At 32.9% G+C, this 15,922-nt stretch overlaps 4 protein-coding genes across 4 annotated transcripts in view; all 4 read left to right on the top strand.

The window, feature by feature from the left end:
• LOC100254023 (protein NUCLEOLAR FACTOR 1) overlaps positions 1 to 2,041 on the top strand; it is a 48,788-nt gene extending 46,747 nt beyond the window's left edge. The window contains exons 23-25 of the mRNA XM_002267138.5: positions 1,053 to 1,115; positions 1,222 to 1,293; positions 1,446 to 2,041. Coding sequence (XP_002267174.1) covers positions 1,053 to 1,115; positions 1,222 to 1,293; positions 1,446 to 1,520 — 210 coding nt within the window. The 3' untranslated portion in view covers positions 1,521 to 2,041. The remainder of the gene's footprint in view (positions 1 to 1,052; positions 1,116 to 1,221; positions 1,294 to 1,445) is intronic.
• A 1,383-nt stretch (positions 2,042 to 3,424) lies between these two features.
• Positions 3,425 to 5,402, top strand: LOC100259048 (large ribosomal subunit protein P3). Its single transcript, XM_002269577.4, has 2 exons — positions 3,425 to 3,854; positions 5,044 to 5,402. The coding sequence occupies exons 1-2, from the start codon at positions 3,657 to 3,659 to the stop codon at positions 5,209 to 5,211; spliced, it is 366 nt and encodes a 121-aa protein (XP_002269613.1). The 5' UTR covers positions 3,425 to 3,656; the 3' UTR covers positions 5,212 to 5,402.
• A 3,222-nt stretch (positions 5,403 to 8,624) lies between these two features.
• LOC100248929 (F-box protein At5g07610) lies at positions 8,625 to 12,739 on the top strand. Its single transcript, XM_002267190.5, has 2 exons — positions 8,625 to 10,006; positions 12,627 to 12,739. The coding sequence occupies exon 1, from the start codon at positions 8,731 to 8,733 to the stop codon at positions 9,976 to 9,978; it is 1,248 nt and encodes a 415-aa protein (XP_002267226.1). The 5' UTR covers positions 8,625 to 8,730; the 3' UTR covers positions 9,979 to 10,006; positions 12,627 to 12,739.
• A 95-nt stretch (positions 12,740 to 12,834) lies between these two features.
• LOC100253912 (spermidine hydroxycinnamoyl transferase) lies at positions 12,835 to 14,397 on the top strand. The gene has a single exon (XM_002269754.4). It carries the CDS (start codon positions 12,848 to 12,850, stop codon positions 14,216 to 14,218), a length of 1,371 nt encoding a protein of 456 aa, XP_002269790.1. The 5' UTR covers positions 12,835 to 12,847; the 3' UTR covers positions 14,219 to 14,397.
• The last annotated feature ends 1,525 nt before the right edge of the window (positions 14,398 to 15,922 follow it).

The raw sequence follows: 15,922 nt of genomic DNA, 5'->3' as shown, positions 1-15,922 counted from the left end.
TTCCCTCCAATGGAGTTGTGATGAGTTAATATCATGGAGATTGAAAAAGAAACCATGAATATGATTTTGATAATTTTTCACTTTGTTTTCTGTGAATGGCATTTCTGAAGTTTACACCTTGAAGAATGTTTCATAAACCTTCAGAGATCATCCTTTGAGTGGAATCCAAGTCACATTATAGCTCCTTGTTTTATGCTTTTGCCTTTTGAAATATTGTTCAAAATTTCCTAGTGATGAGAGTTTAAGCTGAAGGATTTTTAGTCACTGCTACAAAATTCTCCCACTAAGTTATGTGCAACATTTAGATTACATCCCATTTGAGCTGATGTATCAGATGTACTAATAATGAATTCAAATAATTGACACGAATCACGAAGTTTGCATAGTGCTGAAGTCACATATGATCATCTGAATTGCTTGAACATGACAAGAATCACAAAGTTTGCATAGTGCTGAAGTCACATATGATGCATCTGTATTGCTTGAACAATAGAAGAATGCTACTTCAGTTTTTAATGATATTTATTCTGATACCTAGTTAAAATTCTCATGGACTTCAAACATGACTGGTTGAAAGAGAATGCAACTATGGTGATTTTTGCATTATTTTCTGAGTCATCAAAGAATATAGTGTGATGGTTAGGGTCATTTAAATAATTAAATCCTGGCCCAGTAAACCTTGGTTCGACTTGTTTAAAGCCTCATGTTCAATAAAGATTTGGTGCCCTTAACCTTGATCAAGTATCATCACATATTTTTTGCTTTGCTAGAATAGAAAATTTTCACACATCCATTTCCATAATAACTTGTGAACTTGGTAGAATTTTTTAGTTCATCAGATGTTGCTAATTTTTTAAAACATGTGCTGCTTGACATGCATGCCTCCCATATAAGACATGTTTAAGGATTTTGACACCTGACAGGTTGGGTGGAATGCTTGATATGCTCTTATCGCATTTCATAACTTGAAAACAATTGTTAGTGAAAACTGGAAAACATTTTTAACCTAATATGTCATGTTAATTTATATACTTGTTTTTCCTGGTGTATAGATCCGAGGCATTCAGAATCTAATCATCTATTCTCTCCCTGAGAGGAAAGAATTTTACCCTGAGGTGAGCTTGATCCTTCATTTTTTCCCCCTGATCTAGGCCACTTCTTTATCTTTAGGATCTTTTCAAACTTCCCCTCACTTTTTTTGCTTTGGATTATTATTTGCAGATTGTGAATATGCTTGAAGGGTCCCATAACATGACTTGCACTGTGCTTTTTTCTCGCTTTGATCAATTCCGGGTAAATACTCTAGTTCTGTTTATTGGTAGTAGCATAATAGAGGTGAATGCATGTAACTGTATGGATGGTGCAGTTGCAGGGCATTCAGATGGCTAGTGGGTTATGGTTGTTTCAGTGGATTTACTAACTAAATTGTTTTGTGATTGATATAGCTGGAGAGGATAGTAGGAAGTGGGCCAGCAAAAAGGATGGTGGCATCAGAGAAGAATGTTTTTGTCTTCTGTTAGAAGATTTCTCCATGCTCTGCAATTTTGGGAAATTATTGAACTGCTTTGGAGTATTTCTATTTGAAGTGCTTCTAGTCGAAGTATTTTTTGAAAAGTGTTTTTTAGATAATCATCTGTTAAGTGCGTCTCTAGAAGCACTACAAGCGATTTTTCACAACTTTTTAAAATAGTTTCGAAATTTTTCAAAACCTTTAAAAATTAATTTCTAAATTTTGTCAAACATCTGATTTATATTTTTTTAAAATGCTTTTCATCTTAAAAGTGATTTCTAAAAGCACTTCCAAATGGGCTCTGACAACAAAAGGGTAAGGAGAAGGGGTTGAACAATTGATGCTTAGTACTGAATATGGGTCTTCATCTTCTTGAAAGGTCCTTGGTGAGGTGATTTATTAGGAGCAAGTCCTCTGCTTCCTAATCTATATTTGAATTGCTCTTAAATATTTTGTGATAGCATAGTCACAAGGAATTATGTAAACCTTGATTATTTTGTTACAATTTTCATACTTCATTTACATTTTTTATTTTAGTTAGTTTATGATTAAAGATGAATTTAAATACAATTATTATTATTTGGTTTTATATTTAACCAATTTGATAATTGGTTAATATGATGCATATCACAGCCTTACCAATTGAAAAATAACGAAATTATTAGAAAAACTTAGTTTAAAAATGAGACAAGTTGTCTCTGTATTTTTTTTCTTTCAAAATTAATTTTAATTTATATGAGCAGACAAAATTTCCATCTGGTAAAATATATATGTGAATTTGCTCTTAGCAAACATATTTTCAATAAAAATGTTCAAAATCTGTGTTTATTTTTATTTTTTTGATTTTTAAAAATTTATTTTTAAAAACTATTTTCATAGGATGGGCTAGATCATGCCCTATGGATTTTAAATTTCTTACTGGGAATGAAGAAATATGGTGAAAAAAATTATTAAGAACTTGTCCGGTGGTAACTGTTTTCAAAAATAATTTTAAAACAAGACTAAAATTTTATATAATTTTGTTTTTAGTTTTTAGATTTTAGTTTTTTTACTTTTTTCATTTTTAGTATTAAAAAAAAAAAAAAAGAGTTGGTATTGAGAAAGAATCGAAAGACTTTAAATTTAGGGTTATATTTAGTTTCACCTTTTCTTTTAACCTTTTAAAGATATTTAATTGGACAGTTAGATATGGAAAAAAACTATACAATATAAAAAAATAAAAGAGAAAAATATTAACTTGAATAAGAAATTAATGTTTTATTTTTATATTTTTAGTTTTAATTATATTTTTTATTTTTTTTAAAAAAAATTAATTAAGATTTTAAAAGTATTTAAGAAGAGAGTTATAGGTAGAAAGAAAAATAAAAGATAAAAAAAAATAATTAATTGCTTAAAAGGAATAAAATAATGAATTTAACTAAATTTATGTTTTTTTAAAAAAGTAATTCATTTTTGACATAAATGTCCTTAGTTATTTTTAATATTTACAGGTAGGTTTTAAAAGAAAATGTTATTTTTACAAGAAAAGATAAGAATATTTTTGTTAAAATGTGGTAAAAAGAAAGATGAAATATTAGATTTTTAAAATTGAGTTTTTAATAGTCCTTTTAATCAAATAACTGGAGAAGAAAATAGATAATAATATTGCGTGTTTTGGAAAGAAATGTTGGATTAATAAAATGCCAAGTGGTAAATAATTATTAACAACTTAAGTAATATATTTTTAATATTTTTTAAAATTTATTGTTGAGGACAATTAACAGAGTTTTTATTCAGTTTTATTCATTTCCAAAAAGAAATAAAAAAAAAAAGTCATATTTTTCAAATGTTTTTATTATGCTGTAGCTTATGCGAATTTTCCCAATTTATTTCCAAGTTTATACAACCCTTCAAAAGTTTTGGGCCCGTCATTGTGGTCCAGCCCAAGACCTACCCATATCCTTAAGCCCAAAAACGTTAAGAGATGATAAAAAAAAAAAAAAAAAAGCGCGGGGACAAAATTGTCCTTTTGCCCATGGCCCAAATCTCTCATTCTAGGGTTAGGGTTTTGCTCCTCTACATAAAGTTAGCACAACGCCCAGAAGCCGACCTCTCATCTCTTTGGGCTGTGAATTAGGGTTAGAGTTAGGGGTTTGGAGAAAGAAAAATGGGAGTCTTCACATTCGTGTGCCGGAGCTCCGGCAAGGAGTGGACCGCGAAGCAGATGAACGGCGATCTTGAAGAGTCCGCGGCCTCCACTTACGATCTGCAGAGGAGGTGCGTTCAGTCTGCTCTCTCCGCCGACTCCTCCGGCGGAGTTCAGTCATCTTTCTCCTACGTCACTCCTTCCTCTGCCGTTATCCAGGTACTTCTATTCTTCTGTAACTCTGTTTGATTGCCCAGAAAATTTTGAGTTTTCAAACTTGCAAAGCATTTGAGATTTGTTGGATTTCTCATCAAATGGAAGGTATTAGGTATTTTTTGTTTTGCCTTTTTTAATAAGTTCTATTTTTAATAGCTATATAAGTTGTGAGTTTATGATTGAAGTATTCGGATTGATGGATGGTCGCTCCTCTGTTCTCTCAATTCTATATGAAGATATGGCTGTAGTATATTGATTAATTGTTTATTATGCATAGCGGTTTATTCCGTTTCAGAATAATATAACAACATTGCATGTTAAGCTGGGTCTTTTGCAAATACCTGGGCAACAATCCTTGTTATCATTTCCTGCCATATCAAAAGAAATGGCAGATTCCTGAGCAATAGTCCTGGTTACCATTGCCCCTAATATCAAAAGATATTGGTAGATTGTATGGTCCCTATGTGGTTCTTTGTGAATGAAAATACTATTTAGAAATGCTCGTTTTTGGAAATAAACTGGGAACATTTTCTAAAACAACATACTAATCTTTTCTAAAATTGTTTTTTTTTTATTTCCTAAATAAAAGCTTTTGATGTCATGTTTCCCAATATTCATTCTGTTCTGCTTTCAATTTGGTAGCTGCATGGCATTGGACAATTGTTACCAACATGGTCAATAAGAGTGCCAAAAAATAGTTTAGATCAGTAAATATATGCTTCCATCCTTTATTCTGGTGACTCAACCATTAATCCAATTGGGGTTGGTGGATTGCTTGGTGTATTCAGATTTCATAAAATGGATGTTTGTTGTTTTCGTGAGTGAGGATTTAAATGGGTTGGAGCAGGAAAATCATATTTGTGATGCAAATCTCATGTGGGTATTATTTTTAGTTCTTGCTTTTAACCTGGAAAGCACACTCTGTGTAGTTGATTAACAAGTTTGTAATAATCTGATTGGTGGTTGGGCTATTTTAATTCCAATTCGATGTTGTATTGTTATTGAACGTTAATATGATGCAGAAGATGCTGTGGGCCACTGGAGTGGTCTGGACCCATGTATTGGACCTTCTGTGATTAGGGTTTTGTTCTGCTTGATTTTGTTTCAGCAGAAGATGTTTGCATGTTATTGAAGCTAAGAGTGTAGGCTTGGGTTTTGTATTATATATGATGTATGAATTTATGTGATGCAGGTGATTGTTGGTGGCGGTGGAGGCGGCGGCTTCTTTGGTGGTGGTGGAGCTGCTGCAGCAGCACCTTCTGGGGGAGGGGCACCGGCAGCTGATGCACCTCCAGCTGAGGAGAAAAAGGAAGAGAAGGAAGAGAGTGATGACGATATGGGATTCTCACTCTTTGATTAGTGCATCTTTATATACCCAAGTTTTTATTTTATGGCCTAATATTTCCAGAACTTTCTGCATTTGGGGTTTTCCAGGTAGGTTAATGCTGAGTTTGGTCAAAAGAATTTTTGTTGAACATCTCACAACTTTTGAGTTTCTAGTGTGATCCTCCTATATGTTGAAATTTGAATTCTCCTTGATTTGATGATGAATGATGTCCCTAGTAAGAATGGGGCAATTGGAACTCTGATAGAATCTATTTTTTGTTTTTTACCCTTAAAAAATAGAAAATAATATAATAGTAACTCATATATGAAATATATTAAATATAAGAACATTTTGAGATTTACCTTGAAAAAACAATTATTTAAAAAAAAATTATTATTTCATTTTTTTTTTTCAAATTTTGAAGATAACTTTTAAGTTGGTGAGGAAAGCTCGTGTGTCTTTTTTTTCTTAATATAAAAGTTATTATTATTGTATTTTTATATTGAAAATTTTTTATTTTTTTGTTTGGTTTGATAATCAAAGAACATCCTGCAACAGCCAGCTCAGGTGTTTAGGATATTTTTATATAAAAGTTATTAGATTTTATGTAGAAGTTATTAATTTTTATTCTTAAAAATAGAAAATTTAGGGTTCTAATTTGGTTTTTATTTTTTTATTTTTTTTTAAAATGATTTATATTTTTTTAAAATAATTTTTATTTTTGTTTGTTTTTTTAAAAGAAAAAGAAAGAAAGAAAAAGAAAACTGTTTTGTTTAGGTGAAAATTGTTGAAAAAAAATGAAATTTGGAAATTTTGGTTTGATTTTAAGTTTTTATTAATATAAAAAAGAAAAAGGAAAGTCTATTAATATAAAACGAGTAAATTTTTTATTAAACTTTCCAAGTTCGGGTTGTTTTGAAAAACATTTGATGAAAGCAACAAGGTGCATTTAACATAAATTTTGGGTTAAATTGTGGAAATAAATAAATTGTTATAACAAAGAGGAAGAAGAAGATCATCGATTCGAACATGAAATATTAGGGGTTACTCCTTTTTATAGGGATTCACGATCATCCGTAAATTATTGATACAAAATCTTATATTTTATAATATAAAATGATTTATTAATTAATTAATTTATTTGTATATATTATTATAATTATTTTGTAGTCTAATAAATAGTTAAAATAAATACATGATACTTTTAATATAATATTTGTTTGATATTGATAATCTTTATCTTCCGTTTGTATCATGGATCTAATAAGATTTTATTATATGATTTTAATTTCCTTTTTGTTTTCAATATTTTAGAAATAATTTTCATTTTTCTTAATTTTTTTTTAATGCCATCCAAAAGCATTTTTGGACTTTATTTCATTTTTCTTTAGAAATAAAAATGAATACGGTTTAAAGAAATGAGATATTGTGGACCCTGCATTTTGCACAATGCGTTCCCACTTGATGACGTGACTCGTTTTTTTATTTATTTGGTAAAATTTGATTTTTAAAAAAAGATTTGGAATCGCTACTTATTTTTGTTTTATTTTTAAAGTAAAAAACAAAATAAGAAAGAAAAACCTAAGTGTGACTCCTAAAGGAAAAACTGATTTGTGAAAAACCGAGTTTGAATTCGGGGGTTAAGTTACTCATTGGAAAGGTATGATAAAGATTGTAGTACCCTTCTAAGACTCTAAAAACGAGTTTCAACTAAATAAAGTGAAGCAAATATAAAAATTAATTAGGAGATCAATTGATATCGAAATGAAATAATCATATAATAATGCGAATCATGCATAAGACTAAACGAAATGGGAATGAGATTGTACCTTAGTAGCAATTAATAATGCGCTATCTAAGAGTGAGACAAAGATTAGGTAATACTCATCAAGCATGACAATTGACAATTAGAAGAGAAAACTCATATATGAAGCCCCCACCAAAGCCTAATCTATCTTGCACGAATTAGTTTCACAAATTCCATTATTCTGGAATTATGAAAATTGCATTCATGCTTATCTAAAATCAAGAGAAACAAAAGAAATATTTGAAAATCAAATAAAACACCCAAAACCAAACAAATTAACATTAAAAAAAAAAATACCGAACGTTCAAGACACAAAAAACAAAACAAATAAATACAAATCAACAAAGAATCATATCGGTTTGTAGATACGTGAAGATATGATTCCTATGGAGAAAATGACAGTAGCGTAAACTAATGAGACTGCTAGTAGTTGTGAATATGAGATAAACAATGATGAATCGAGAGGAGATGGAGGAAATGAGATTATTAAATGGATTTTCGGATGGATTTTTGCATTGAGTGGGAGGAACAACCCTAGCGTCGAGAGGAACGAGAACCTTAAAACGAGAGAAGAAGACCTGAAATGATAGAGGAAGAAAATATTTATTGGTGGGAGGTAAAGTTGTAATTCCATATTTGAAGGGGGTGGGGGGAGAGGACGGGGCGGGTCAAATTATTATTAAACCCGATCCCGCCTCGAACCCAATTCGGGTTTTAAAAAAAAACTTGAACCCGACCCATCCCTGATTTCTATGTTCCCAAGCCCTTTCTAATTGGGGCGGGTGACCCGAAAAACTTGCGAAATTGCCATTCCTAGGTGTATATAAGTTATTATATGACTCTTGGTTTGTAAAGTAATTTGGTGGATGTAACCCGAGCCATGAATCATATAAGCTTGTTTCTTGACCATTCTGAAATGTGTCGAGTGCTGTTTGTAATATGATTTAATTTTTCAATTACTCTTAAAAGTAATATTTTGCATATCATAATAAAAATTACTTAAAAAATGTTAAACTTACATTTTGAGAAAATTCATTTGTCTCATGTCTTGATCCACCTTCCATGTGATTTTGTAACTAAGGCATGTCCCCTATATTAACATGTCGAATTCAATTTTTTCTTTCAACCAATTTAACCAAATAAAAATAACCATAAAGTGAATAATTAATAAATTTAGTGAATGTGTGTTTGAACATACCATTTCTTCAATTGAATCTTAATTGTGGATGAATACATTGTGAGTGTTAACGAACTTTGGGCATTTATATGAATAATGAGAGTATAAGGGTAGTTGGTAGGATTTTCTTTTTTTAGATAGAGTTAGGTAATTCATTAAATAATAAATTATATTTGATATTTAATAATAAATTATAAAAAAGTTGTAATATTTAGATATATATGAAATATATGTGATTATTTCTCACCAACAAGTCGTTACGGTTTGATAAATTTTTTTAATGAAATGTATTTTATTACCAGGATCAAATTTGAGTAGGTACACCAAAATGAAGAGTGGGTATAAGAGTATGAATTTGAAAAACATCAATCACTTGAAATGGTAAAGACTTGTAGTCGCATTAATGCGGTGATATCTGATCCCCTTTTAAATGGGTGGTTTCGCTGTGCGTTTTTTTTATAATATTTTTGGTGAAAAAAAAAGAAGAAAAAGAAACGTTCCAAACGTGGTATTGGCCATCAAATCCAATGAGAAATTGGGATGAAAGTTTTTGGACTCTACCCCACAAATGCCCCTCTATGTCTATAAATCTCTGATAAACATCCTCACTTTCCCATTCGCTGGCTTCAATTTTCCGATGTCCACTTCGTCCGCCGAACAAGTTGCCGGCAACGGTGACCTCTTGACTGAGATCTTCCTTCGGACGCCGGTGAAGCCTTTGCTCCGCTTCAGGTCGGTGTCTAAGAGGTGGCTCTCCCTCATCTCAGACCCACACTTTTGCCACCGACACGCTCGCCGGAGCTCTGCCTCAGTCCCCGGAGTGCTGTTAGGTCTTCCGAATTCGAACTTCGATTTCATCTCCTTCGACGAGAAGAAAGCTTCGGAACCTCCGCTCCGCTCCCTCGATTTCATTGGCGATCCTCTGGGCGTTAAGGTTTTGCAGGTTTGCAATGGACTGCTTTGCTGCAGCACCGTTCGGAGTCTCGGGACGAGCCGGAACTACTACATTTGCAATCTGGCGACTCGGCGGTTCTCAGTGTTGCCGCCGCCCTGCAGTAGTGGCGGACGCGACACCGTATTCGGCATCAATTTGGCCTTTGATCCTTCCAAGTCTCCTTACTATAGCGTGATTTGCGTTCGGAGTTGTGAAGTGTCGATTTCCCATTATCAGATCGAAATCTATTCCTCTGGCACTGGCGATTGGAGGCTCTCTGGCAAGCCTTTCAGAGCTCCATTTGATATGGTGTTTTACGATGGAGTGTTCTGGAACGGAGCGGTCCACTGGATCAGCCCTAGCGGAGCTTCACTGTATTTTGGGATTGATGAGGGTCGAATTGACACAATGCCGCCCCCGCCACCTGGCCCTGGTGGTTGGGGCAAGAGGAGGATCAGACACTTTGGGGAGTCCGGGGGCCATTTGCATATAATCGAAATCTACGGCCCTCGGACCACGCAATTCGTAGTGTATGAGATGGAAAGGGACTATTCGAATTGGGGTGTGAGGTTCAGTGTGGATCTTGACAAGGTCATAGCTGCCTTCCCTGAGATTACTCAGAACTACCTTGATGCTCATGACTTGTACTATTACGCATATAACGTGCTTTGCTTAATTCGGGGAGGAGGAAATGAAGAGGATTTTTCACTGCTGTTGCAAATTCGGGGTAAGATCATATGTTATAATATCAAGGATGGTAGTTTCAAGAATGTTTATGATGTAGCCCATGGGAATCCCCCTGCTCTTCCTCCTGTTAAAGCTTCCTCGCTAATCGGATGCCTGGAAGCTTACCCATACATGGAGACTCTTACTTGTGTTTAGTCCTGTCCTGCAACTGTTGAGAATGAAGGTATTTTTCCTTAATAGTATGAAGTTATACATTGCATAATTTTTGGGGCAATAAATCATTGATTTATGAATGATAAATTTTCAATGGGATATTACTTATAGCCCTATGAATAGGAAATCTCCTCCATATTTGGTGACCTAAAAGGACTACCCAAGTTTATAGGTGCATTAATGGTTTATTATATAGCTAAAACTAGGGCAATCACTTCATTAAAAAATTATACCTCTTTGATCCAATCAAGAAATGTCATCTATAAACTCCTGAATGCAACCTCTTCCATTTACATATTTTAGAATAATGGGTCTTGGGTAATTGTATCATCAGAAGCCAACAACAATTTATGTAACTATATGTATACATTTGGAATTAGGTTGTGGACCATTTTAAGAGACTTCTTGCTCCTCTGTGGGAGGGGTGGGTGGAAGGCTTACCCTCTTCAATGAAACAATGATTTCCTATGGAAAAATCAGAGGGTAGGGTTTATGTTGGGTCTTTAAGGTTGGATGGGTTACCCTGCCCATAGGGTCTTTGAAGCTCAACTTTGGCTTGAAGAAGGCCTTAAGAATTGCTCTTCTATGACAGGCCACTAGTAACTATGATATTTCGGTACCCAAACCCATTCAAATCTTGTGGCCTAATGGCTGAGTAAGGAAATGGTGTCTTGAGCAGCTTCAGGTGGGAATTTCATCTCTTTCACACTGCTCATATTAAAGTAGTGTATTCTGTTGTTCATTAGAATGGCAAAACCCGTGTCTTCATGATAAAGATAAGATGGAGCCGAGCCAGCCGTGAAACTTGTGGTTGACAAGTAATTGAGCAGCTTGGGGATCTTATCCATGGTATAGTGAGTGTGAAACCCATTCAAATAATAACATACATGTGTTGTAGGGCCCTCAAATTACAATTCAACCATCTTTGATCATGTCCTATGACATAAGGTAAAAAACATGTCATAACATATTCTCATTAGTCCACCTTTTATAATTTGAGCTTTCACCAATGGACAATTATCATGATAAAATGACCAAACTCTTGCCTGGTGATGACACAATCTCTCTAAAAGATTCTCAAGTTTCTCCATGTTTGATTCTTTCTCAATGGTCCAACAATCTTTTGCAATCTATTCATGACAAGGGGAAATAAGCTAAAAAATCTCTCACTATCTAAAAGATTATCAAGTTTCTCCATATTTGATTCTTTCTCAATGGTGCAACGATCATAACTCATTATCTAAAAGATTCTTAAGTCTCTCTCTCTCTCTCTCTCTCTCGGGATAAGGATATGGCTGTCTAAAATATTCTTAATCTTGGGATAAGGATATGGCTAATAACATTAGCCAACTTACTATCAAAAAGATTCTTAAGTTTCTCCATATTGGTCCAACGATCTTTTTTATTTCTAGAAGAATAAACCATCTGATACCTTTCTACGGGGCTTCCCAAACTATATAATGGGCTTAAAGGATCTCAAAGATGTACAATTGGGCCAAGACCTAGAAACTGATTTATAATTGATGTAAATGATTTTTGACTATCCAATAACCCAAAATATACTTTAAAAATAATTCTCAATTCATTTGAAAAAAACGTATCCCTGAAATTCTCAATTCGTAAGCAATTTCTTACTAATTAGTAGTCAACCAGTCAACATCGACAATCAGAGTTGTCCAAACTCTCCATTACAATTTATAGTGCATGACTAAAATCTAAACACAATACTACATGTTTTGATTTTCTGTTATAGTTATTAGATCATGGGAATTAATTTGTTGTCAAGAAACTGATTTTTTTCCCTTTTTTTTTCTTTAATTTTCTTTCCTTTTGTTTTCTTTGGATTTAAAAAATTGGAGAGGAAGAAAGATGGACACTAAGGCCCTGTTTGGTAATTACTTTTTAAAATAGTTTTGAAAAACAGTTTTTAATAACTATTTTATGATGTTTTATAAAATAAAAGTTTGTTTAAGTTTGTGTAATTATTTTTAAAAACAATCCTAAGAAAATAAGTGAAAAAAAAAACTAAAAAATGTTATTTGAAAACACTTTGTTTTGTGATTTTAAGAAAAGAAAACATAAAATAGAGAATACCATATTTTTTTGTTTTTAAGAATAAAAACAGTTTTTGATTATTAAACATTTTTTTTTGTTTTTTTTAATTTTAAAAAATAGAAAAATTTTTTGGTTAACAAACAAGCCCTAAGGGAGTTTTTGTTTCTTCAATTTTTTTTTCTTAATAAATGTTTTATGAGTTGTTTTATATTCTTAATCAATTAGTTCTTTAATTTGCATGTAATAATTAGGTATTTAGAAAACTTGTATGGATAATTTTTAAAATTTTTAAAAATTAATTAAATGTCATTTTTAAACTACCTTTTGATAGATTTTTTTTCTTTTAAAAAAAAAAAATAGAAGAAATTTTCTATTATGTAGTATATTAGAAAAAAAAATCTAAAACAAAATTATGATTTGTATGCAAACTCAAATGGTTTTCTATAAGAATATTTCTAATAAAAATGTTTTTGGTAAAAGCACAATCCATGGATCAAGTAGTAGAAAGAAACCAAATCAGTAAAAGCACTGTTTTCATGTCGATGAATTACACTAAAAATTTGGCACTTTTTCAGGGAACTACCATACATGAGGACTTCGTTTCAGGCAGTAAGTTGCAACATTTTCAGCCAACTGAATTAACCAGAGATCATTCCTTCTTCATTTCTTCAAGGCTGCTATCACTTATCAAGCGAAGTCTTTTGCCAATATTGGGCCCTTAAATACCAGTACCACTACTATGCCATTTCATTGGCATATGCCTGATCTGTGATCTCTCCCAGTGGCTGCTAATAAGATGGTTGTAGTGAGCTTGAAAGCAAGTTACACAGTGAAGCCATCGGAGCCCACTTTCGATGGTCGTTTATCTCTGTCGGAGTGGGATCAGATTGGAACCATAACTCATGTGCCGACCATCTATTTCTACAGACCCTCACAGGACTGGATTATGCGGGATGGTGACATCTTGGCAACTCTGAGGGACTCATTGAGCCGGGTCTTGGTGCATTTCTACCCGCTTGCCGGTCGTTTGTGCTGGATTCAAGGAAGCCGCCTGGAGCTTGAGTGCAATGCTATGGGGGTTCAGCTGATTGAAGCTGAGTCCCAAGCAACACTAGATGATTTTGGCGATTTCGCTCCATCTCCAGACCTTGAATCCCTTGTCCCTTGTGTAAACTACAACAGTCCAATTCATGAGCTGCCACTGATGCTTGTGCAGCTCACCAAGTTCAGCTGCGGTGGCATCAGCCTCGGCACGTCCATATCACATGCTGTGGCCGATGGCCAGAGCGCACTTCACTTCATCGATGAGTGGGCAAGGCTTGCCCGGGGCGAGCCTTTAGGCACACCGCCATTTCTTGACCGGAAAGTGCTGCGAGCTGGGGATTCCCCAATTGCGCCTCCTTGTTTTGATCATGCAGAATTCAGCCATCCACCGCTATTGATGGGAGCATCAAGTACTGTCGAGGAGAGAAAAAAGGGGACGACTGTATCATTGTTGAAGCTGACCAAAACCCAAGTTGAGAGACTGAAGAAGATGGCCAATGATAGTCGGCCTACAGAATGTGGCCGTCCTTATAGCCGGTACGAGACTATTGCAGCACATATATGGAGATGCGCATGCAACGCGCGTGGTCACAAGCCCGAGCAGCCAACGGCAATAGGTATATGCATTGATTCACGCAGTCGTATGCGGCCACCATTGCCTCAGGGGTACTTTGGCAATGCTACACTTGATGTGATCGCGACTGGCCGCTCCGGTGAGCTAGTGTCAAAGCCATTAGGCTATGCTTCGAGTAGAATAAGAGCAGCAATAGAGAAAGTGACGGACGAATACGTGTGGTCTGCCATAGATTTTCTGAAAAATCAGCCTGACTTGTCACAGTTCCAGGATCTACATGCCTTAGGGAACGATGAAGGACCTTTCTATGGTAACCCAAATCTTGGGGTAATAAGCTGGTTGACGCTACCCATGTACGGGATCGATTTTGGATGGGGGAAGGAGGTGTACATGGGTCCAGGACCCCATGATTTTGATGGTGATTCTTTGATCCTACCAGGTCATGATGGAGATGGATCCTTGGTTGTTGCCTTGTGTTTGCAAGTTGCTCATATGGATGCTTTCAAGAACTTCTTCTACGAAGCCATGGCAGAATCTTCAATAGACTGATAACATCTCATCTAATACTAATGGAGTAAAAATAAAAATGATGTTGCCTCATGATGAAAATATGAGCATCTCATCTTAGCTGTAAACTCCAATTAATAAGCATATTTTTATCAGATCATGTCCGAATTCTTAGATCAAGAATGAAAGATGTGTTTCATTATCTGACAGAATGTTGCAAAGACCAATGGGAGATTTCATGAGGGGCCTAACCATATATATTACATACGTATACATTCAATAATATTTGACAAAAAATTTCCTCAAATTGTCAGTTGGATGATGAGAAAAAAGAATGAAGATCTTTGAGTCAAAATTTAATTGGACATTTTTTTTTTGAAAAAAAATCGATTTTCCTTTTTAAAATAGTTATATATATATATTTGGAAATTTGAATATATATGTTGTAAGAATTAATTTAGTTATTATTCAGTAATTATTAGTGAACTTTAGTTAAAAAAAAATTAATTTTACTATGTTCAATTGCTATGGTGAATTTTTTAAGAAATTGAATTTAACATTAGAATAAATCTTATTCAATTTTCATAATTAGAATCTAACCTTGTGGAATTATAAAGGATTGAAAATTGAAATTAAAATTTTGTTTTATGTATGCGAGAATTTATAGGAATGGCAAATTGATTAGATAAAAATTTAAATTGTTAATTAATGGACTTCAATTTTGAAGGAATGATTTAGTTGAGATATAATTAACAAATAGAATGGATTTAATTCATATGATTACAAAGGACTAAGACAATTATTATAAATTAAATACTTAAATAATAGATGTTAGGAAGAAGATAATTATTACAAGTCAAATAATGAAATAATAGATGTTTGATGGATTATTGAGTAAGGTTAAAATTGATATTTACAAAATATTTCATTAAATTAAGACTTTGTATTTTCATATATCATAATATGGAATTTAATTAATTTAGGAAGGCATACATTTAAAAAGAAATATTTTTATTTCTGGGTTAAATGATTGGTAACAGATAAAAAATGAATGAAATTAATTAAAAGAAAGTATAAAGTTATATATGTGGATTTTATCAATAAGAAAATATGATAAAATGAATTATATAAATATGGTTATGAAAATTAATTATTGACCTAATATAAATTTCATGATGGTTGTTTTTTGATTGAATAAAAAATATTAAAATATTTGACTTTTTTATTTAGATAAAAGAAACTTATTGATATCAACCAACATAATTAGAGTATAAAAACAAATATCATCTTGATATAGATAATATATATATATATATATATATATATATATATATATATAAATGGAAACAATATGAAGTGAAAAAATGAGAATAAAAGTTTAAAATATGTATGTGGGTGGTTGGATGTGAAAAATCGCGGCTGGATCTTTCTTTTTTTTTTTTTTTTTTTTTTTTTTTTTTTTTTTTTTGGACAAAAAGCCAATATTTTGGAGGGCTCCCTTTTTCAAGAAATTTTAGGAGAGGGAAATGCAACTAATATGTCAAATTTGAATTTGAGTACTCAGATTTTCAATACTTGGAAGGGTGATTTGTTCTCGAAAATTTTGTATTATATTTTTTCAAAGAAAGATGAGTGGTTGATACCGTCTTATGTATTTTCATGTTGTTTTTATGTGATTTGTATATATGTTTTTGTGCTTTAATTATTTTATTGTGATTATGCCATTTTTGGTCCATTATTGGTGAT

This window comes from Vitis vinifera, chromosome 11 (genome assembly GCF_030704535.1).
Source record: "Vitis vinifera cultivar Pinot Noir 40024 chromosome 11, ASM3070453v1".
In the NCBI taxonomy this organism is placed as follows: domain Eukaryota; kingdom Viridiplantae; phylum Streptophyta; class Magnoliopsida; order Vitales; family Vitaceae; genus Vitis; species Vitis vinifera.
The sequence above is the reverse complement of the archived record's forward strand: the minus strand, read 5'-3'. Positions and strand labels throughout refer to the sequence as shown.

What these genes read in the sequence shown, in the direction of transcription:
- LOC100259048 (XM_002269577.4), top strand. Translation starts at nt 3,657, where the DNA reads ATGGGAGTCTTCACATTCGTGTGCCGGAGCTCCGGCAAGGAGTGGACC. An exon ending in CTTCCTCTGCCGTTATCCAG is followed by an intron (nt 3,855 to 5,043) that starts GTACTTCTATTC and finishes TATGTGATGCAG; the next exon opens with GTGATTGTTGGTGGCGGTGG.
- LOC100248929 (XM_002267190.5), top strand. Translation starts at nt 8,731, where the DNA reads ATGCCCCTCTATGTCTATAAATCTCTGATAAACATCCTCACTTTCCCA.
- LOC100253912 (XM_002269754.4), top strand. Translation starts at nt 12,848, where the DNA reads ATGGTTGTAGTGAGCTTGAAAGCAAGTTACACAGTGAAGCCATCGGAG.